Raw genomic sequence first — 23172 nt, 5'->3', positions numbered from 1 at the left:
AAATGGGAACTCCTCAAAATTAAACACTTTTGTGCATCAAAGAACTTTATCAAGAAAGTAGAAAGACAGCCTACACAATGGGAGACAGTATTTGGAAATGACATATCAGATAAAGGTCTAGTATCCAGAATTTATAAAGAGATTGTTCAACTCAACAACAAAAAGACAGCCAACCCAATTACAAAATGGGAAAAAGACTTGAACAGACACCTCTCAGAAGAGGAAATACAAATGGCCAAAAGGCACATGAAGAGATGCTCAATGTCCCTGGCCATTAGAGAAATGCAAATCAAAACCACAATGAGATATCATCTCACACCCACCAGAATGGCCATTATCAACAAAACAGAAAATGACAAGTGCTGGAGAGGATGCGGAGAAAGAGGCACACTTATCCACTGTTGGTGGGAATGTCAAATGGTGCAACCACTGTGGAAGGCAGTTTGGCGGTTCCTCAAAAAGCTGAATATAGAATTGCCATATGACCCAGCAATACCATTGCTGGGTATCTACTCAAAGGACTTAAGGGCAAAGACACAAACGGACATTTGCACACCAATGTTTATAGCAGCGTTATTTACAATTGCAACGAGATGGAAACAGCCAAAATGTCCATCAACAGAAGAGTGGCTAAACAAACTGTGGTATATACATACGATGGAATAATATGCAGCTTTAAGACAGGATAAACTTATGAAGCATGTAATAACATGGATGGACCTAGAGAACATTATGCTGAGTGAGTCTAGCCAAAAACTAAAGGACAAATACTGTATGGTCCCACTGATGTGAACCGGCATTCGAGAATAAACTTGGAATGTGTCATTGGTAATAGAGTCCAGCAGGAGGTAGAAACAGGGTAAGATAATGGGTAATTGGAGCTGAAGGGATAAAGAATGTGCAACAGGACTAGATACAAAAACTCAGAAATGGACAGCACAATAATACCTAATTGTAAGGTACTCATGTTAAAACACTGAATGAAGCTGCATCTGAGCTATAGGATTTTCTTTTTTTTTACTATTATTATTACTTTTATTTTTTTTCTCTATATTAACATTCTATATCTTTTTCTGTTGTGTTGCTAGTTCTTATAAACCGATGCAAATGTACTAAGAAACGATGATCATGCATCTATGTGATGATGTTAAGAATTACTGATTGCATGTGTAGCATGGTATGATTTCTAAATGTTGGGTTAATTTCTTTTTTTCCGTTAATTAATAAAAAAAAAAAATTACATACCACTGCCTTCTTGCTTCCATGGTGCCTGTTGAGTAGTCTAAGTCAGTCTTATGTTTTCCCTTGTGTGTAGCAGATTGCTTTTCTCATGCTGCTTTCAGGACTTTCTGTTTCTCTCCAACACCTGACAGTCTGAATAGCACGTGTCTTAGAGTGGGCTTGTTCAGATTTATTGTATTTGAAGTTCGCTGGACCTTTTTCATGTCCATATTTTTGTCTTTTATAAGGGTTGGGAATTTTCTCCAATTATACCTTCAACAGACTTCTCAACCCTTTGCTCTTATCTTCTCCTTTTGGGACACCAGTAATTCTATTTTTACGCTCTTGTTGTCCATCATTTCCCTAAGATCCAGCTGCATGTTTTCCATCTTTTTTGGTATTTGTTCTTTTGTGCACCCTAGTTCTGTTGTTCTGTCTTCTTGCTCGCTTATCCTTACTTCTGCTTCTTTGAATCTACTATTGTGTGTCCACAGTATATTTTTTATTTGGTCTACTGTATCTTTAATTTCCATGAGATCTGCCATTTTTCTGTTTAACCTCCGAAATTGTTCTTTATGCTCTTCTAGTGTATTCCTGATATCCTTTATTTCTTTATAAATATCCTTGAATAGTTGTTCCATATTCTATGTCCTGCTCTGAAATTTTGATTTTGTCCTTTGGCTGGATTTCTGCTTGGATCTTCGTGTGCTTTGTGATTTTCTGTTTTGTTTTGGGCATTTGTTTATCTTGATATGGTTATTATGCAAGTTGGTTTCCTTAATCTTCTAAAGTTTTATTTACTTAGTTTTTGCCTAATACTTCCTTATCACTTTGTTCGTTATTCTGTGCCAACTTAAAGTCTAGATCTCATGTAAGGTATACCGTTCAACTTAAGGGTCTATTAATTATAAGGTAGGCCAGGGTTCTCAGGTTGTCCAGTGGCCGAATGACTGATATCACGCAGGAGACCCAACCTGAACTCCTTGCCGTGTACTGCCAGCTGATGATACTTGAGTCTTTTCCTACGTCAGCACTTCCCTTCCTGTCCAAAGCGACTCAACGTCCACATCCTCAGCAGGGGCCCACCCCGGCAAGGGGCCTACCCTGCCAGAGACAGCTGACGAGTGGTTCTCTGCCGGGGTACTGGGGAGACGACCAGCGCGTGGTTATGAACTGATAGCTGGTCCACAGCACTGGAGGGCCTGCCAGATACTGCAGCTGCAGCCTGCTTCTTCTGCACCTGATGGGGTGATCACTCCCTACCCGGAGACCTGCCCTACAGTGGACATTCACCTGCCTCCAGGCTCTTTCCAGGTGGCTGCCCGACACAACCACATGGGAAGGTTTTCCCTTCCTGTACATTTTTCATTTCAGTAATTGTGGGCTTCAACTCCAGTAGTTCTGTTTGATTCCTTTTAAAATTCCTACCTCTTTACTAAGATTCTCATATTGTTTTCCTGATACCTTTTAATTCTTTCTTTGTATTTTCTTTCATCTCCTTGCATATTCTTTGAAAGGCTTTGTTTGGTTTGTCCACATTTTCATCTTCATTGGTGTTTTCTGTATTTTTATCCTCTTCCTTTGGATTGGCCATCACTTCCTGTTTCTTTGTCTTACACTGTTTTGTTGAACACTGTACATTTTAATAGTATAAAATGTTAACTTTGAGTGTTATTCCCTGTGATGTCTGTTTGTTGATTTTGTAACTAGCTGGTGTTAAGACAGATTTTCTTGTGCTTCAACCCTCCTATCATGAAGTTCTGCTCAAGGTGAAAGCAGTGTCCAGTGTTTTCCCTGTCTTTCTTGGTCTCTGTCTTGTCCTGGTCTTTTGCTTGTTAGTTTTTTTTTTTTTTTTTGGAGTTCCCTTGTTTTTAGTTTGGTTATCCTCTCTGCTTCCCATGAGACAGACCTCCCTCTCCCAGGTGCTCGAAGCCATCAGGGTTTCGTCCCAGATTGTCCCCTCAGTTTTCATTATCTTGCATTGTTTTTGTCTATAGGGCAAAGAGTGAGAGAAGTGTCATTCTGAAGAGGACTTTTTCATGTTGGTCTTTTCCAGGAAAACAGGGCCAGGGATATACAGAGTGGTTGCAGGTGACTCCATATGCCCTGGGGAGGTGCTCAAAGGGGATGCCGAGATCTTCTTCCATGGTTCTCCAAAGCTGAGCTTTCCTGACCTGCCTAGCAAATGCAGCCCATCACCTATACCCTGCCGCCCTGTGGAAGCACTTGCATCTTTAAATCTCTACTGCCTTTATCCAAGGCCAGATTGAACCAAGGGTTACCCTCAGAACTGGGCCCCAGTGATCTGCATTCACTAATCGCAAATTGTGATCAGTGTCGGACTGCGCCCACTCCTAGTCTTCGGGAAGGGGATTTTTATGTCCCTTTCCATCACCAATGAGCTAGCCAGGGGCTTGGGCCCCTCAGCAACCTGCCATTAAAGTGGGGGATGGGCACCAGTAGCTGCCATCCAGAGAGAGAGCAATGTACTGTTCTTTACCATAATTTATCAGCCCTTCCTTCTGTTCTTTACTGGATGCTGTACAGTGTTCTTCTAGCCTTCAGAGTTACAAAATAGTTCCTGCCTGAACTCTTAGAAAAGAGTTGTTTTGGTAGAAGGACTGAGTCCTGGAATTTCCTGCTCCACCATCTTCCCCTCTCCAGGCTCTGTAACCACTATTTATGATTTTGAGTTTGGTTGGTTAAAAGTAGATTGGCATTTGGGGTGCAAGGGTAGTTCAGTGGTAGAATTCTCACATGCCATGGGGGAGACCCAGGTTCGATTTCTGGCCCATGTACTTCCCAAAACAAACAAGCAAAGAAACCAAAAACCAACCAAACAAAAATTCAGCAATTGGTACTGCAATAAGGGAATACTCACATGGAAAAAGAATGAAATGTGACAGAATGCATAGCAAAAAAAAGTAGATTGGCATTTTAAGAGAAATATTTTTCCTGCAAGAATGTTTTTTTAAAGAGGAAAGTCTTCTTAAAATAAGTATGTAATGTAAATTTGATAATTGTTTCGTTAATGAATTCAGCTTTAAAATTAAGGGGTCCTGGAATGGGGTTGACCATAATTTTTCATAGTTTTTCTTATTAATTTTATTGACTGCTTTGAATTTATATTTTATTTTTATATGTTAATTTTTTTAGGGAGAAGTTATAGCACTGGATAAAATATCCCACAAAGTAGAAAAAATAAAGCAGAATGCTCTATTGTTGGGATTAAAATCCATCCAGGCATTTTGTTTTGATGCCACCAAGGCACTGGCACATGGGATGGTGGACACAGAAGGTGAGTAGATTTCATTTAAAAGGGTCTACGGTTGGCTTTCGCTGGTCAGTAACCGATTTTTCCTATCATTGTTGTATCCCAAAATACTCATACAGCCTTGCAACTTTGGGATGGATCTATGCTATTTTGTCATAATAGGTATCTTTCCGTTAGCTCATCCCTGATTATGGGGTTTTAAGTAATGTACAGGCAAAGCCAGGACTTGACTAAACCCTTTGTTTTTACTGTATTTGCATGAGTCCTGTGATTTGATAATTCCAGAGCTAAATTTTGTTTTTGTTCCTCATTTTTCTTGAGGGATGTTGTAATATAGATCAGGGACAGAAGAAAAAACTGCCACATATTTTGTTGTAGACTAAAATGTTTATATCATCATTACATTTGTTAAATCGCTGTATCTGTTTCATTATAATGAACTAATTGGGATTAGTTTTCCAGGATATGTGATATTATTGTTATTGATTATACTATCTTGGTTAAAGATAACTTTTGAAAAGCTAAGGACAGCAGTTTATTTCTTCCCTTTCAGATTATCTAAATTGCCAAAGATAGTAATCCTGTTTCTGATCATCGTATTGGCCTGGATATAAGCTTTTGTTAGAAGAAAGAGTAGTGGGCAGTTGATAATGTAATAGAATCTATCACATCACTGCTAAAATTCTTGGTAGGTCACCAATACTTAATTTTTTTTAAGTAAAGTGAGTATTATTCACAATAATAATAGTTTGGAATTAGGGGTTAGAACAACGAAGCTATGAGAATAGCCATCTTCGAAGTCTGTTCAGTTCTAAAATGAGATGATCTCTGAACTAGCTTGGGGTATTTGATCATTTTTTACTCATCCTCATCACTTTATTAACCAATGATCTTAAATGTCACCTTGAGCTCTTCTGTGTTTTCATCATAGCTACTCTTTGGTAGATTTTCAGTGTTGTTAATTACATTCGCAGGTATGTGCTACTTTCACCAGCATCCACTGCCAAAACATTTCCATCATTCCATATAGGAACGCTGTATATTAGAAGCCTTAAATTCCCATTCCCTGCCCCCATTTGTCCCTTGGTGCCTGTATTTTAGATTCTGATTTTGTTTATTCTAATCATTTCATGGATGTGAGATCATATGTTTTTCTTTTGGTGTCTGACTTATTTCATTTAACATGTTGACTTCAGGGTTCATCCATGTTGTCACATGTATCAGAAATGTATTCCTTTTTACTGTTGACTATTTCATTTTGTGTAAACACATTGCTTAGCCATTTGTCGATTGATGGGCACATGAGTTGCTTCCATCTTTTGGCAATTGTGAATAATGCCACTGTGGACATTGGTGTACAACTATATGTTTGAGTCCCTGCTTTCAATTGTTTTGGGTATATACCTAAAAGTGGCATTGTTTGGTCATACCTTAATTCTGTACTTAACTTTCTGAGGAACTGCCAAACTGTCTTACACAGCAGCTATACCATTTTACATTGCCGCCAGCAATGAGTGAGTGTTCCTGTTTTCCATATCCTTGCCGACACAGGTTAATTTTTTTTTAATGGTCCTCATTCTAGTGTTACCAGATGAAGGCAGTAGATTTGTTTTCCCTTGCACTGAAATGACCAATTCCTAAAGCCGCGGAGTTTCAAAGAGAGAAAATGCTTATTGGTAGGCAGAAAGCAAAAGATCAGATGGCCTATCACCTCAAAAATATATCACTCTGAGTGTAGAGGGTTCAAGTTTTTATAGATTCAGACAAAGGGAGATTGAATTGTTACCATTGCAATAGTAAGTATAAACAAGGGTGAGACTATGCTAGAATGACCCTTATAACAGTAGGTATAAACAAGGATGAGGCTAGTTGAATTTCAGTAATTTCAGGTATTAATTTTTTTGCTATTCTATAATTTAGAAAAAAAAATCTAATGATTCACTAATCATAATCATTTTTTAATTCTTAATTCCTCGGTTACATAAGTGTGTGAGAAATGCTGTCTCATTGTGGTTTTGATTTGCATTTCCCTAATGGCTAATGATGTTGAGTGTATTTATGTACTTTTTAGCCATTTGCATATCTTTGGAAAGATGTCTGTTCAAGTCCTTTGTCCATTTTTTAATTGAGTTCTTTGTCTTTTTGTTTCTAAGTTGAAAAATTTCATTATATATTCTGGCTCCTAAACCCTTACTGTGTATGTGGTTTCCAAATATTTTCTTACATTCTGTAGGTGGTTATTTTCATGATATAAAGTCCCTTAAGGAAAAAATTTTTTAATTTTGATGGGGTCTATTTATCTATTTATTCTGTTGTTGCTTTTGCTTTAGGTATAAAGTCTAAATAACTATTGTCTAACACAAGGTCCTGAAGATGCTTCCCTATGTTTTCTTTTAGGGGTTTGATAGTTCTGTTCTTATATTTAGGTCTTTGATTCATTTTGAGTTGACTTTTGAATATCATGTGAGGTAGTGGTCTTTTTTCTTCTTTTGCAAATGCATATCCAGTTTCCCCAGCACCATGTTGCAGAGACTATACTTTCCCAATTGAGAAGTCTTTGCCACCTTGTCAAAATCAGTTGACTATACAGAGAGTTGATTTCTGAGCTCTCAGTTCTATTGCATTGATCCATATGTGTGTGTACATCTGCCAGTACCATGTTTTGATTACTGTGGCTTTGTAATAAGTTGTTAATAATTGATGTTCTCTTCCGATAGGGCCATTTGAAAACAAGCAGCCTTACCAGATGAGTCATTTTAGTCTTTCAGTAGTGTCTACTACATACATATTTATATACAGCTAGATTTGTGCAGGCAGGAAACACACGTGATGTAGAACCAGTTTGGTGGTGCTGGTTTGGAGAATGTTTCTTCACTGGGTTTTAGTGATTGCTTCATGGATGGAGTTGGCCACATGAGCTAGATTTTTGGTGGTTAGGCCACACATGGCAGCAGATTAGATCTCTTTTTGATTGACCAGACATTTAACCTGCTTAAGGTTTAACCCAGTGTAATAGGACATTCCAGTTTTGTCATTGATATGATTACAGGTTCCAGGTATCTGGAGGGCTTCTAAACATGCCCTCAGTTCAGACCTCACGGTCAGAATCTAGCCAGCCATTGTCCTCACATTATCTGTCCATTCCTTAAAGGACGCAGGGTTAGAAAAGGTACATGCCATGATCCGAGCTTCCTGAGTAGGAAGATTGGACCAGATAATTCACACAGTCTTCCCCAACTGGGAAAGGATGCCATCAGATTCTTTTCCGACCAGTCACATTCCCCACTTGCTCACTGGAGAGCCTGAAGTTTTTGGAGAAGGGCTGCACATAAATAGCTCAAAGCCTTCAGATGCAAAATAGCAAATGCCTCAGGCATCTTTCTCTAGGCTTCCAGATGCGAAGCCCTGATAGGTTAGTCAAAGAAGGGAAACAGAAACCAGCACTTCATGGCAGAGGCGATTTGCTTCCACTGCTTTGGAGTTGGGTTGGCCCCTGTTGGGTTGTGTTCACAGGCATGGAGGATAAAGATGGAGAACTCAGGAGCATTTTCCAGATCATCAAGGAGACCCTGGAGGTCAAGTTTTCTCTTCTCTGCATCACAGTAATGATAGGTCTGAATGTCTTTAAAGCCACCAGCAGAAAATACACCATTATGATTCTGCCAGGTTGGCGAGGATATGTAGACAAGTGTGCCCTTTTGTTTGTTCCATTGTACCATTGGGCTAAGAACTGATTTCCAACTTGAAGTGCCCCTGTTTCCCCCAAGGACTGCACAGCACCTACCTGCTTCTCCTTGTGAGCAGGGCTGTTATCCCCAAGAGCCAGGCGAGAAGCACAGGTTTGGTATTCAGGGAGGCCCACATTCCGCAGGTACTCGTGGTTGAAGCTACTATCATATCAATCTTCTCTTCCACCTTCCTCACCACTGGCAAAACCCAGGGCTGGCAATCATGTGTGCAGTAAGAGTCCTTTGGAGGAAAGGCAGTTGGCTTTCTTCTGGCTTTCTCTGTCAAATGGGAAGGTGTGCAGCGACATCAGCTGGCCTTCCTTCCCGGCTTCTGGGTTTAAACGGTTTTCCCCAGGGTAATTCCTTTTTGCACCTCCAAAGGTCTGGGCCTGAGCTGGCTCTGAGTGTTGAGCTGAGATGTTCTGGGCTGCTGATGTAATAAGTTTTAAGATCAGGAAGTGTGAGTCCTCCAGCTTCAGTTTTCTTTTTCAAGATGGCTTTTGCTGTTTGGGGCCACTTACCCTTCCATATAAATTTAATGATTGGTTTTTCCATTTCTGCAAAGAAGGTTCTCTGAATTTTAATTGTGATCGCGTTGAATATGTAAACCACTTTGGAAAAAACTGACGTCTTAACAATGTTTAGTGTCCCAATCCGTGAACACTACTGATTTTGGGGTGTTGATCTTCTACCCTACCACTTTGCTGAATTAATTTATTGGCTCTAGGAACTTTGTTATAGAGTTTTCAAGATTTTCTGTATATAGAATCCTGTCATCTGCAAATAGGGAAAATTTTAATTCTTCCTTTCCATTCTGGATACCTTTTATTTATTTTTCTTGCCTAATTGCTCTTGCTAGAACTTCCACTGCAATTTTCAGTAACAGTGGTGACATTGACATACTTGCCTTGTTCCTGATCTTAGAAGGAAAGGTTTTTTTTTTAAAATTTTTTATTAATTAAAAAAAATTACAAGAAACACAAACATTCCCAACACATACACTCAGCAATTCACAATATCATCACCTAGTTGCATATTCATCATCATGATCATTTCCCAGAACATTAGCGTCAATTCAGAAAAAGAAATAAAAAGACAATAGAAAAATATAACAAACAGAAAAAAAAAATTTTTACAGGCCATACCCCTTACTTATCCCTTTCATTGATCACTAGCATTTCAAACTAAATCTCTTTTACATTTGTTCCCCCATTATTTATTTTTATTCCATATGTTCCTCTCATCTGTTGACAAGATAGATAAAAGGAGCATCAGACACAAGGTTTTCACAATCCCACAGTCACATTGTGAAAGCTATATCATTATACAATCATTATCAAGAAACATGGCTACTGGAACACAGCTCTACATTTTCAGACAGTTCCCTCCAGCCTCTCCATTACATCTTGGATAACAAGGTGATATCTACTTAATACATAAGAATAATCTCCGGGATAACCTCTCGACTCTGTTTGGAATCTCTCAGCCATTGTCACTTTGTCTCATTTCCCTCTTCCCCCCCTTTTGGTTGAGAAGGTTTTCTCCGTCCCTTGATGCTGGGTCTCAGCTCATTCTAGAGTTTTTCTCAATCCCTTGATGCTGAATCTCAGCTCATTCTGGAATTTCTGTCCCATGCTGCCAGGAAGATCCACACCCCTGGTAATCATGTCCCACGTAGACAGGGGAAGTTGTGGTGAGTCTGCTTGCTGTGTTGGCTGAAGAGAGAGGCCACATCTGAGCAACAAAAGAGGTTCTCTTGGGGGTGACTCTTAGGCTTAATTTTAAGTAGGCTTGACCTATCCCCTGTGGGATTAAGTTTCATGTGAACAAACCCCAAGACTGGGGGCTCAGCCTATAGCTTTGGTTGTTCACACTGCTTGTGAGAATATCAAGAATTCAACTTGGGGAAGTTGAGTTTTCCCCCATTCTCACCATTCCCCGAAGGGGACTTTGCAAATACTGTTCCACTCACTGATCAAATCACTCTGGGATTCATCAGGGCATCACCTGGACAAACCAACAAAATCTCATGTCCTATACAAAGTTACATGTACTTAAGGTGTTCAATCAACTATCTACATAAGTTATATTAGGAGATGCACTAGTCAAAGTATAGATTTGTACCAAATAAACATTTTTTGCTTTACTCTTACATATTAGTTGAAATTTTAAAATATTAAGAATCATCTATTTTTATCACACTGCAGTAATGACATTCTTTTGTTCTTCCTCATGCAAAAACAGTTTTTAAATTTGTGCATTTAGTCACTATCATTATACACTCTAGACATTCCTAGATTACACCATCTCACTCTTTATCGTCTATCTTTCTTTGTGATTTCATTTATTCCCCAGCCCTCCTCCCTCTATCATTCTTATATGCAGCTTCATTCAGTGTTTTAACATGGTTGTGTTACAGTTAGGTAATATTGTGCTGTCCATTTCTGAGTTTTTATATTCAGTCCTGTTGTACAATCTGTGTCCCTTCAGCTCCAATTACCCAATATCTTACCCTATTTCTATCTCCTGATGGTCTCTGTTACCAACGACATATTCCAAGTTTATTCACTAATGTCAGTTCATGTCAGTGAGACCATACAGTATTTGTCCTTTTGTTGTTACATACTTGTTGTTACATACATGAATGTTGTTACATTCATGCTGTTACATACTTCATAACTTTATTCTGTCTTACAGCTGCATAGTATTCCATCTTATGTAAGTGTCACAGTTTGTTTAGCCAGCTGTCTGTTGATGGACATTTTGGCTGTTTCCATCTCTTGGTAATTGGTCATAATGCTGCTATAAACATTGGTGTGTAAATGTCCATTTGTGTCCTTGGCCTCGTGTCCTTTGAGTAGAGACAGCATATAGATGGGTCCTGTTTTTTAATCCATTGTGCCAGACTATGTCTTTTGATTGGAGAGTTTAATCCATTAACATTCAGTGTTCTTACTGCATGGGTAGTACTTTCTTCTACTATTTTGCCTTCTGGATTTTGTATGTCATATCTAATTTTCCTTCTTTTTACCTTTACTCATCGTCGTCCTTTCTACACTCTTCTCCACACCTCTCTCTCTGTCTTCATATCTGTCTCTAGTGTTCCCTTTAGTATTTCTTGCAGAGCTGGTCTCTTGGTCACACATTCTTTCAGTGATTTTTTGTCTGAAAATGTTTTAATTTCTCGCTCATTTTTGAAGGACAGTTTTGCTGGATATAGAATTCTTGGTTGGCAGTTTTTCTCTTTTAATAATTTAAATATATTATCCCACTGTCTTCTCGCCTCCATGGTTTCTGCTGAGAGATCTGTGCATAGTCTTATTGGACTTCCCTTGTATGTGATGGATTGCTTTTCTCTTGCTGCTTTCAAGATCCTCTCTTTCTCTTTGACCTCTGACATTCTGATTATTAAATGTCTTGGAGTATGTCTATTTGGATCTGTTCTCTTTGGGGTACGCTGCACTTCTTGGATCTGTAATTTTAAGTCTTTCATAAGATTTGGGAAATTTTCAGTGATAATTTCCTCCATTAGTTTTTCTCCTCCTTTTCCCTTCTCTTCTCTTTTTGGGACACCCACAACACGTATATTCGTGCGCTTCATATTGTCTTTCAATTCCCTGAGTCCCTGCTCATATTTTTCCATTTTTTTTCCTATAGTTTCTGTTTCTTGTCGGATTTTAGATGTTCTCTCCTCCAGTTCAGAAGTCCTATGTTCTGTCTGTTGAAATCTACCATTGTAGTTTTCCATTGTTTTTTTCATCTCTTCTACTGTGTCTTTCATTCCCATAAGTTCTGTGATTTGTTTTTTCAGACTTTCAGTTTCTTCTTTTTGTTCTTTCCTTGCCTTCTTTATATCCTCCCTCAATTCATTGATTTGGTTTTTGATGAGGTTTTCCATGTCTGTTCGTACATTCTGAATTAATTGTTTCAGCTCCTGTATGTCATTTGAATTGTTGGTTTGTTCCTTTGATTGGGCCATATCTTCAAATTTCCTAGTGTGATTTGTTATTTTTTGCTGGTGTTTAGGCATTTAATTACCTTAATAAGTATATTCTGGATATTGCTTTCACTTCTTTTATCTCGGGTTGTCTTGCTGGATGAATTTGTTGTCTATCTGTTCTTTGACATTCCGTTTAGCTTTATCTGGACCTTTAGCTTAAGTTATGTTTAACAGAGGAGAATTTTTCAGTTCTTGTTTTCTTGTTTCTTGCCCTGATTGTGTGGTACTTTTTCCCCCGCACACACTTAGGAGGGTCTACTTAGATATTATAGACCCCAGCCAGATTTTCCCAGACCAAACTGGCCTCCTATCAGGAGGAAAGAGTCACCTGCGTCGGTTTTCCCTGTGAAGTCTCTGGACTCTCTTTTTCTTATCCTGCCCAGTACGTGACGCTTGTGTGACTGCAGGTCCCACCAGCATAAGACGATGCGGTACCTTTGATTTTGGCAGACTCTCCCTGCTGGGGGCGTGGTGGAGACAGAGGAGAGGTTGTAGGCTGGTTTTAATGGCTTCAAATTACCAAGCCCTGGTGTCTGAATTCCTTGATGGAGGGATTCCACCTGGGTGGGGCTTCACCCCTCCCCTGGGGAAGGCACAGGCTCCAGACAAGCCCCCAAAAGAACTCACTTCTACCTATGCCTGGGGCAGTTGCAGCCTAAAAAGTCCTGCCACTGTATCTAGAGGCAGTCAAGCCTTTGTAGATACACAGCCACAAAAACCTCTATTTCCTCCTTTTTTTCCCCCTTTTTCTGTCAGTCCTGCCCCCTTGGCGCCGGGGCAAAAATGAGCAACCTCCGTTTTGATCAGGTTCACCTAAGCTGGGGGCCTATTTTTAGTAGTCAGAATTTGTCAATTAGTTCCACAATTGGCAATTGATTGTGCCCAGTCCCTGCTGCTGGTAAAGTCCCTTCCTTTCCCCTCTGGGAAGTGGCCTGTGGGGGAGGGGCGCTGGCCGCTGCAGGTTTGGGAACTCACGGTTCTGGGGGGTCCTCGCAGCTGGTCCAGACTGGGGTACGCTGTGTGTCTGGTCGCTGACGTGGCCCCAGGAACTGTTCTGTACTGTTTCTGGTTATTGAGTCGTTGTTCTGGAGGACGAACTAAAATGCGCACATTGTTAAGCCACCATCTTGACCCGGAAGCCCAAAGGGAAAGCTTTTTAAAAGTCTTTAACCATTGAATATGATATTAGCTGTGGGCTTTTCCTATAAGGTGTTAATAGAAGGTTTCTTCTGTTTCTACTTTTCTTAGTGTTTTTAACAAGAAGGTGTGTTAGATTTTCTCAGATGCCTTTTCTCTATTGAGATGATCATGTGGTTTGTTTCCTTCTTTCTCTTGGTGTGGTATAATATGTTACATTAATAGATTTTCTTAATGTGGAACTACCCTTGCATAACTGGAATAAATCTCACTTGATTGTGGTGTATAATTCTTTTAATATGCTGTTAGATTTGGTTTCCTAGTATTTGGTTAAGGATTTTTGTATCTGTATTCATAAGCAATATTGAGCTGTTGTTTTCTTTTCCTGTGGTATCTTTATCTGGCTTTGATATGAGGGTGATTTTTACCTCATAGAATAAAGTAGGACTTGTTCATCTTTCTTCAAGTTTTTGGAATAATCTGGGCTGTATTGGTGTTCATTCTTCTTGAATTGTTTGGTAGAATTCCCCTGTGAAGCTGTCTGGTCCTGGGCTTCTCTTGGAAGGTTTTTGATTAGTGATTATTTCTCTTTACTGATATTTTGTTTATTGCAGTCTTCTATTTCTTCTTTTGTCAGTGTAGGTATTTTTGTGTTTCTAGGAATTTGTCCATTCTAATTATTATCTAAATATAATACCATCAAATTATATAATTTGTTGTTTTGTAGTTATTCACAGTATCCTCTTATAGACCTTTTTTGTTTCTTTGGGGTCTATATTAATGTTCCATTTTCATTTCTGATTTTAGTTCTGCCCTCTCTTTTCTCTTTGTCAGTCTATTTCATTTACTCTGTTGTAGTCGTTATAACCTTCTTTCTGCTTTCGTTTAGCTTGCTCTTGTTTTTCTAGTTCTTTTATTTTTGAGGTTAGGTCTCTGATTTCAAATCTTTCTTCTTTTTTATTGAAATCATTTAAAAAGCTATAAACTTTCCTCTCAACACTGCCTTCACTGTATCCCTAAGTTTGGTATGTTGTGTTTTCATTTTCACTCACCTCAAGAGATTTCCTAATTTTCCTTGTGATTTCTTCTTTAATGTATTGGTTGTTTATGAAATGTAGAAATTTTTTGTGAGTACATCACTCACTGTTTATGAGTACATCACGTAATTTCAACATAATTGCAAGTTTTCTGTTTTTCAGTCTGTTACTGCGTTCTAGCTTCATTCTGTTGTAGTTGGAGAAGATACATTGTGTAGTTTCAGTATTTTTCAATTTGCTACTTGCTTTGTGTCTTAAGATTTCGTCTATCCTGGAGAATGATCCATGTGCACTCAAGAAGAATGTGCATTTTGTTGTTGGATGAAATGTTCTGTATATGTCTTTCAGGTCTAGTTGGTTTGGAGTATTGTTCAAATCTTGTATTCCTTTACTGATCATCTGTCTTATGTTCTAAACATCATTGAAAGTAGTATATTTATATTTCCTACTATTAATGTAGATCTGTTAATTTCTCCCTTCAGATATTTATAATTATTAGGACCTCTTGTTGAGTGACCCCTTTATGAGAATATAATGGTTGTCTTTGTCGTTTTTAACAATTTTTTACTTAAGCTCTATTTTGTCTGATATTATCATAGCATCCCCAGTTCACTTTTGGTTACTGCTTGCATGGTTCATCTTTTTCATTCTTTTGCTTTCAGCCTACCTATGCCTTTGAATTTAAGGTGAGTCTCTTGCAGACAGCATATAGTTGGGTCCTGCTTTTTTAGCCATTCTGCTGATCTCTGCTCTGTGACTGGAGAATTTAACCAATTTTTTTTTAAATACATTTAAATTCACTACTGCTACTGCAGAATGTTCTTCTGCCATTTGCCTTGTCTTTGTAAGTATTATACCTTTTCTGTCCCTCAGTTCTTCTGTTAATGCTTACTTTTATATTTTATTTTTTTTGTGTTGTACCATATCGAGTACCTCTGGATGTATTTTACACGTATTATCCTTCTGGTTATCTTGGGATTAAAATCAGTTCTTTTTATTCTTTTTATTTTTTTGTATGCTATATGGTGGGGTCACATTTCATTATTTTTCCATGTGAGTATCCCATTATTGCAGCACATTTTGTTTAATTTTTTGTTTGTTTTTTGTTTGATTGCTTTGCTTGCTTGTTTGGTTTTTTGGGGGAAGTACATTTACCAGGAATCGAACCTGGGTCTCCTGCATGGCCGGCAAGAATTCTGCCACTTGAACCACCCTTGCACCCCCCAAAAAACATCAATTCTTGATTACATTTTTTCATTTTTGGTGCGAAGGGAAATGTGGTTTATTGTATTAGACATTTTTTGAAAAATTACTCTTATCTTATTTTAAAGTATATCAACTTGGATTACTTGTTAAAGGTAGTTCATCCTCATATAATGAATAGTAAATATTTTTAAATGAGATTTTAATTATATCTTTAATATTCTGATATCATTTATTTTTTTAACATGGGCGGGCACAGGAAAACAAACCTGGGTCTCCAGCATGGCAGGCGAGAACTGCCACTGAGCCACCATTGCCCGCCCGTCATTTATTTTTAAACGGCTTTATTCATATATACTTCACATACACTACAATTTAATTTTAGATCATTTTCATCACCCTGAAAAGAAATCCCACACCCATCTGCAATCAGCTCCTCATTACTCCAAATTCCTACCCTTCAGCCCTGGGCAGTCAATCTGATTTCTGTCTGTATAGATTTTCTGATGCTGGACATTCATGTAAAGGGAATTATAGAATATGTTGTCTTTTGAGATTGGCTTTTTTCACTTAATACAATGCCTTTAAGGTTCATCTATGTTGTAGCATGTATCAATATTTCCTTTTTTATAATAAGATGATATTGAATCATATGGCTACACCACATATTATGTATCAGTTCATCAGCTGGTGGACATTTAGGTTGTTTCCAGTTTTTTAATAGCGTGAATAATGTTCGTATGCATGTTCATGTAGAAGTTTTTGGGTGGATGTGTTTCATTTCTTTTGAGTATATACCTGGAACAGATTTGCTAGGTCATATGGTAATTCTACTTTTAGCCTTTTAGGAACTGCCAGACTGTTTAACAAAAGAGCTGCATCCTTTTGCATTCCCACCAGTGGTGTGTGTGTGCCAATTTCATCACGCCTTTGCTGAACTTGTTATTATCAGTCTTTCTAATTAAAACTATATTTGTGAGTGTGAAGAAGTTTGATTTGCATTTCCCTGTTGTCTAATTGTATTGAGCAACTTGTCATCTATTTATGGGCCATGTTTTATCTTCTCATAGATTCAGAATCTTTGCCCATTTTTAAGTGGATCATTGTGTTAGTTTGCAAGTTGCATGCATGTGATATACCAGAACTGGAACATCGTTTAAAAAGGGGAATTTAGTAAGTTACAAGTTTATAGTTCTAAGTGTATAAAATGTCCAAACTAAGGCATCAAATGAAAGAGAAACACTACTTCAAGGAAGGCTGATGCATTTGCATCCTCTGTCAGCTGGGAAGGCATCCCGTTCCTTTGATCCTGGCCTCTGTTGCTCTCATCCTCTGTTCCTGTGGAAGTTTCTCACTTTTCTTGTCCAGGGCTGGCTTTCATTTCTTGGTTTCCCTTGCCTCTCTCCAGGTTCAGGCTTGCTTAACACCTCATGGCAACGGCTGCTGGGCTCCAAGAATCTCTGAACATCTGAGTCTCTGTTCTCCATGTGTCCGCATCTGTGTCACCTCTGCTGTGAACTTTCCCTCAGCTCTGAGGTTTCTTTCATTTATCTTGTTTCTGTAGGCTCTGTCTACTCTGAGCACTCTCCAAAATGTTTTCCTCTTTTAAAGGATTCAGTAAGCTAATGAAGACCCACGTGGAATGGATGGAGTCACATCTCCAGCTAATCAAATGGAATACCCACAATTGGACATGACACATCTCTATGGAGATAATCTAATCAAAGATTCCAACCCACACAATTGGATCAGGATTAAGACATGGCTTTTCTAGGGTACAGAATCCTTTCAAACCCACACAGTTATCTTTGTTTTTGAAAAAATTGTAAGATCTCATTATATATTCTAGATACATGTCCCTAATTGCCCCACCCCCTCCTCTATTTTGAACGCAAGTCGCTGTACAAAGCCACCTCCATGAGCAGCACAGACATTAAAGTTCAAAGAATGTAAAAATTCTCTCCCCTAATCACTGAACCAAATCTCAGGAGTCTTCTAAATCCCTCTGTAACCAAATTTTGGGGACTCTGTATAAGCCACCCCCCTTGGCACTCCTCCTTCCTTTTTGGTTTCATGTGGAGTGCTGACTTTCATTTCCCAAACGGTCGCCATGGGTAGTATTTTGCCTGCTGTGTTCTTTGGTCTTGGGGTTGTGCAAGGCTAGAACATTTATCATATGTATAATTTGCAAATATTTTATCCTGTTCCCTGGGTTGTCCACTCACTTTATTGCTGGTATTTTTGTCACAGATTTTTAAATTTTGATGCAGTTCAATTTTTCTGTTTTTTCTTTTGTTGCTTGAGCATTTTGGCATCTTCTAATAAGAATTTTATAGTTTAGCCCTTACATCTAGCTCCCTTACATCTTAGTCTGAGACCCATTTTGAGTTTTTTGTGTATGTGTATGGTTTGAGAAAGAGGGTGTATCATGGTTAGGTTTATGGTTCAACTTGGGTAGGTAGTGGTGCCCGGTTGTCTGATCGGACAAGTGCTGGCCTGTCTGTTGCTATGAGGACATTTCATGCATTTAAGTCATGACCACGTTGGCAGCATCTGAAATGAGCGATACTTATCTAATCACCAGAAGGCTTTCCAGGAGGACCCAGAAAAGACAATCCCTCTTCCTGCTCCAGCCAGCCACCCTCTCCTGTTTGGAACTGGAACTTACAACATGCCCTACAGATCTTGGACTCTTACATCCTATGGTTGCCCAGCCAGCTTCTCCTCAGAGTCTACAGACCTTGCAGTCTACATCTGCACAGTTACGTGAGACACTTTTATAAATTTTATGTTTACAGATATCTCCTGCTGATTCTGTTTCTCTAGAGAACCCTAGCTAATACAGCTTGATACTGAGAAGTGGTTCTTAAGAAACAGGATTTTAAAAATAGGTTTTTACAATTGGCTATCTACTCTGACTGGACTCAAAGCACTAAAGACTCTGTTTCCAGTAATCAGAATGACACTGCCGATCCATGGGGTGAGCTGGCAAAAGAGGTAGTCAAAATATCACCATTGTATTCTGCTTATAGGAAACCAGCCTCTGGGGGATAATGTTTTTAACACCCTTAACAGGGTTTTGTGAAATTAGGGAGGTGCAGCAGTATTGACTGGTTGTTGTTAGATACACTGTATACATCGGATGAGGTAAAGGGATGAGCTGAAGGCTTCAAATGAGAAGCTTAAGCACCATGTGACAGATGTTAAAGTTCTGCCCTAAAGGAAAATCTTTCTTGCAGCTGCAGACTTGAGATCTCTGAAAATCTGACTCAGAATCTCATTGTCAGGGTAGCAACTTCACGATGTAAACTGAAATTTCAGCCTTGCGTGGTGTCTGCCATTAAAGTGAAGGCATTGATTGGAAAGGAGTGGGACCCTGAAAAATGGGATGGCAACATATGAATTGATAATGATGGTTGTGGAGAGGTAGAAACCCTAGATCTTGCCGAGTCTTACTTAGATAACCCTCAGTAGTTTGCCCTCAAGACATAGCCACCCCATCTCCAGCCTGCCTTGAGGAGTTGGCTACCCAGCCTCCACCTGAGGATATTTAACAGTGATTAATCGTTTCTCACCAGATGAAACTGCAAAAGAATGCCCTGAAGCAGTTGGTTTGGAAGATACTTCTAAATCTTTTCATGATCCAGCCCCACAACCCCTCATTTCTTCCAGACCTGTAACTACTAAAGTCCAATAGGCCCCAAAAGGTGAGGTACAAAGTGTTATCCATGAGCAGATACACTATACTTCAAAAGAACTGCATGAGTTTTCCAATTTATATAGACAGTAATCAGGGGAATATGTGTAGCAATGGATTTTAAGGGTGTGAGATAATGGTGGGAGGAATATAAAGCTGAATCAGGCTGAATTTATTGATGGGCTGAAAATCTGACTCAGAATCTAAGCAGAGATTCTGTATGCAATGTTGTAGCTTGAGGGGTTAGAAAAGGTATTGACAGTTTGTTTGGATGGGTGGCTGAAACATGGATCAAAAGGTGGCCCACATTACCTGAGGTTGAAATGCCAGAATTGCCCTGGTATAATGTAGATGAGGGGATCCAGAGGCTCTGAGAGCTTGGAGTGCTAGAGTGGATATATCAAGGAAGGCCTGCTCATACACCCCAGGAATGTCTGGAGAATGCATCTTTACCAGAACAATGAGAAATACATTTGTGAGGCTATCTCCGTCATTCCTGTAGAGCTCTAGTCACCCTTCTCTGTAGATCAGATATTACTGTAGAAGCTGCTGTTACTGAGCTGGAATCCTTAAAAACAATGGGATGACCTGATCCCGAGTTGGCAGAAGCCAGGTAAGCAGCACTTCATCACCAAAGACAAGGTGGACATGGCTATCATAATGGACAGCCCACTCAAAGCAGGAGTCACAGTAGTCTGACTCACAGAGACTTGTGCTGTTGGCTAGTAGATCATGGGGTACCTAGAAGTACAATAGATGGGCAGCCTACTTAATGCTTGTTTGAGCTATATAAGCTAAAGAGTTCTAGGTCAAGTGAACAGAAGTCTAACTTGAATTAAAAAAACAAAGAGTCACAGCCCCCAATAATTAAATTTCTAGACTTGAGACAGTTTACAGACCCAGAGCCCCTTGAATGAGGGGTGTCCAGGTCCCTTTGGGGGAGGACCCTGTTATAATGCCAGAAGTTTATACTGTTAATATTTCCCCAAGCCTTCCCCAAGGAGACCGACAGTCTTTTACCAGGATAACTGTGCATTGGAGAAAAAGAAATGATCAGATATTAAGGGGATTATTAGACACTGGTTCAGTAGTGACATTAATTCCAGGGAACCTAAGACGCCCCTTTGGTCCACCAGTCAGAGTGGGGGCTTTTGGACGTCAAGTGATCAATGGAGTTTTAGCTCAGGTCTGTCTCACAGTGGGTCCAGGAGCCCACAGGACCCATTCTGTAATTATTTCCCCAGTTCTAGGATGTATAATTGGAGTAGATATACTGAGCAACTGGCAGAATCCCCACATTGGGTCTCTAATCTGTGGAGTGAGGGCTAATATGGTAGGAAAGGCTAAGTGGAACCCACTGGAACTGTCCCTACCTAGAAAAATAGTAAATCAGAAGCAGTATTGGATTCCTGGAGGGATTGCAGAAATTAGTGCCACTCTTAAGGACTTGAAAGATGAAGGGGTGTAGATTCCCACCACATCTCCATTTTGCTCTCCTATTTGGCCTGTGCAGAAAACAGATGGTCTTGAAGGATGACAGTGGATTATCATAAATTCAACCGGGTGGTGACTCTGATTGCAGCTGCTGTTTCAGATGTGGTATCATTGCTTGAGCAAATCAGTACATCCCCTGATAACTGGTATGCAGCTATTTTCTCATTGGCTGTTAGTAGGACCACCAGAAACAGTTTGCTTTCAGCTGGCAAGGTCATCAGTATACTTTCACTGTCCTACCTCATGGGTATATCAACTCTCCAGCCCTATGTCATAATCTTGTCTGCAGGGACCTTAATCATTTCTCCCTCCCACAAGATATCACGCTGATCCATTATATTGATGATATCATGTAGATTAGACCTATTGATCAAGAAATAGCAACTACTCTAGGCTTATTGGTAAGGCATTTGCATGTCAGAAGATGGGAGATAAATCCAACAAAACTATAGGGGTCTTCCACCTCAGTGAAATTTCTAGGTGTCCAGTAGTGTGGGGCATGTTGAGATACCCCTTCTAAGGTGAAGGGTAAGTTGCTGCATCTGGCCCCTCTTATGACCAAAAAAGAGGCACAATACCTAGTTGGTCTCTTTGGATTTGGGGGACAATATATTCCTCATTTGGATGTGCTAATATGGCCCATTTATCGAGTGACCAGAGAAGCAGCTGATTTTGAGTGGGGACCTAAACAAGGGGAGTCTCTGAAACAGGTCCAGGTTACTGTACAAGCTGTTCTGCAACTTGGACCATGTGATCCAGCAGATCCAACAGTGCTGGAAGTGTCAGTGGCAAATAGAGATGCTGTTTGGAGCCTTTGGCAGGTCCATATAAGAGAATCATAATGCAGACCCTTAGGATTTGGAAACAAACAAAGCCTTACCGTCTGCTGCAGATAACTACTCTTCTTTTGAGAGACAGCTTTTGGCCTGCTACTGGGCCTTTGTAGAGACTGAACGCTGGACTATAGGACACCAGGTTACCATGAGACCTTAGTTGCCTATCAGGAGCTGGGTGTTGTTTGACCTACCAAGCTATAAAGTTGGGCGTGCGCAACAGCACTCCGTCATAAAATGGAAGTGGTAAATACGAAACAGGGCCAGAGCAGGTCCTGAAGTCACAAGCAAGCTACGTGAGGATGTGGCCCAAATACCCGTGGTTTGCACTGCTGCCGTATTACCTTCTCCTTCCCAGACCAGAGCTGTGGTCTCTTGGGGAGTTCCTTACAGCGAATTGACCGAGAAAGAGAAAACTCGGGCCTGGTTTACAGATGGTTCTACAGTATGTATAGATACTACCTGAAAGTGGGCAGCTACAGCACCAGGATCCCTTTCTGGAATGTCTCTGAAGGACAGTGGTGAGGGGAAATCCTCTCAGTGGGCAGAACTTCGTGCAGTGCACCTTGTTGTTCATTTTGATTGGAAGAACAACTGCCTGGAGGTGTGTTTGTATACTGACTCATGGGCTGTTGCTGTTGGTTTGGCTGGATAATCAGGGACTTGTAAAGAGTATGATTGGAAAATTGGTGACAAAGAGTTCTGGGAAAGAAGTATGTGGATAGACCTTTTTGAGTAGGCTAAAAACATGAAGAGCTTTGTGTCCCTGTGAATGTGTACCCAAGGGTGACTTCAATAGAGGAAGCTTTTAATAATCAAATGGAGAAGATCCATTCTGTGGATACCAGTCAGCCTCTTTCTCAACAACCCCTGTCACTACCCAATGGGCTTATGAACAAAGTGGTCATGGTGGTAGGGATGGAGGTTATGCATCGGCTCAGCAACAGGGACTTCCACTCACCAAAGCTGACCTGGTTACAGCAACTGCTGAGTGCCCAGCAGTAGAGACCCACACTCAGCCCCTGACACGGCACTGTTTCCTAAGGTGATCGCTGGCTATACGGTGGCAGGTTGGTTTCATTGGACCACTTCTGTCATGGAAGGGACAGCAGTTTGTTCTAACTTGAATAGACACATACTCTGGGTATGGGTTTGCTTTTCCTGCATGCAGTGCTTCTGCCGAAACTGCTGTCTATGGACTTACAGAATGCCTTATCTATCGTCATGGGATTCCATACAGCATGGCTTCTGCTCAAGGAACCCACTTCATAGCGAATGAAGTGCTGGAATGGGCACATGCTTATGGAATTCTCTGGTTTTACCATGTTCCCCATCATCCAGAGGCAACTGGATGGATAGAATGGTCGAATGGCCTTTTGAAAACTCATTTACTTTGCCAACTAGGTATTTCTTGCAGGGTTAGGGTGATGCTCTCCAGGAGACTGTGTATCCTCTGAATCAGTGTCCGCTGTGTGGTGCTGTTTCTCCTGTAGCCAGGATCCGTGGGTCCAGGAACCAGTGGGTGGAAATGGAAGTGACACCACTCAC

At 40.0% G+C, this 23172-nt stretch overlaps 1 protein-coding gene and 1 pseudogene across 9 annotated transcripts in view; one reads left to right on the top strand and one right to left on the bottom strand.

Moving 5' to 3' along the window:
• Positions 1–23172, top strand: part of NSUN6 (NOP2/Sun RNA methyltransferase 6) — a 97637-nt gene that overhangs the window by 63257 nt on the left and 11208 nt on the right. For 6 of the 9 annotated variants that reach the window (XM_077154779.1, XM_077154783.1, XM_077154748.1 and 3 more), the window contains 2 exons: positions 4378–4519; positions 18185–18361. In XM_077154779.1, coding sequence (XP_077010894.1) covers positions 4378–4519; positions 18185–18361 — 319 coding nt within the window. Of the gene's footprint in view, positions 1–4377; positions 4520–18184; positions 18367–19178; positions 19308–23172 lie in introns of all 9 variants that reach the window. The other 3 variants (XM_077154794.1, XM_077154806.1, XM_077154769.1) reach the window with 3 other exon arrangements.
• LOC143679946 (aspartate aminotransferase, cytoplasmic-like) lies at positions 7367–17712 on the bottom strand (annotated as a pseudogene).

This window comes from Tamandua tetradactyla, chromosome 1, assembly GCF_023851605.1.
Source record: "Tamandua tetradactyla isolate mTamTet1 chromosome 1, mTamTet1.pri, whole genome shotgun sequence".
In the NCBI taxonomy this organism is placed as follows: Eukaryota; Metazoa; Chordata; class Mammalia; order Pilosa; family Myrmecophagidae; genus Tamandua; species Tamandua tetradactyla.
Note: the sequence above shows the minus strand (reverse complement) of the source record. Positions and strands in the feature narration are given on the sequence as shown.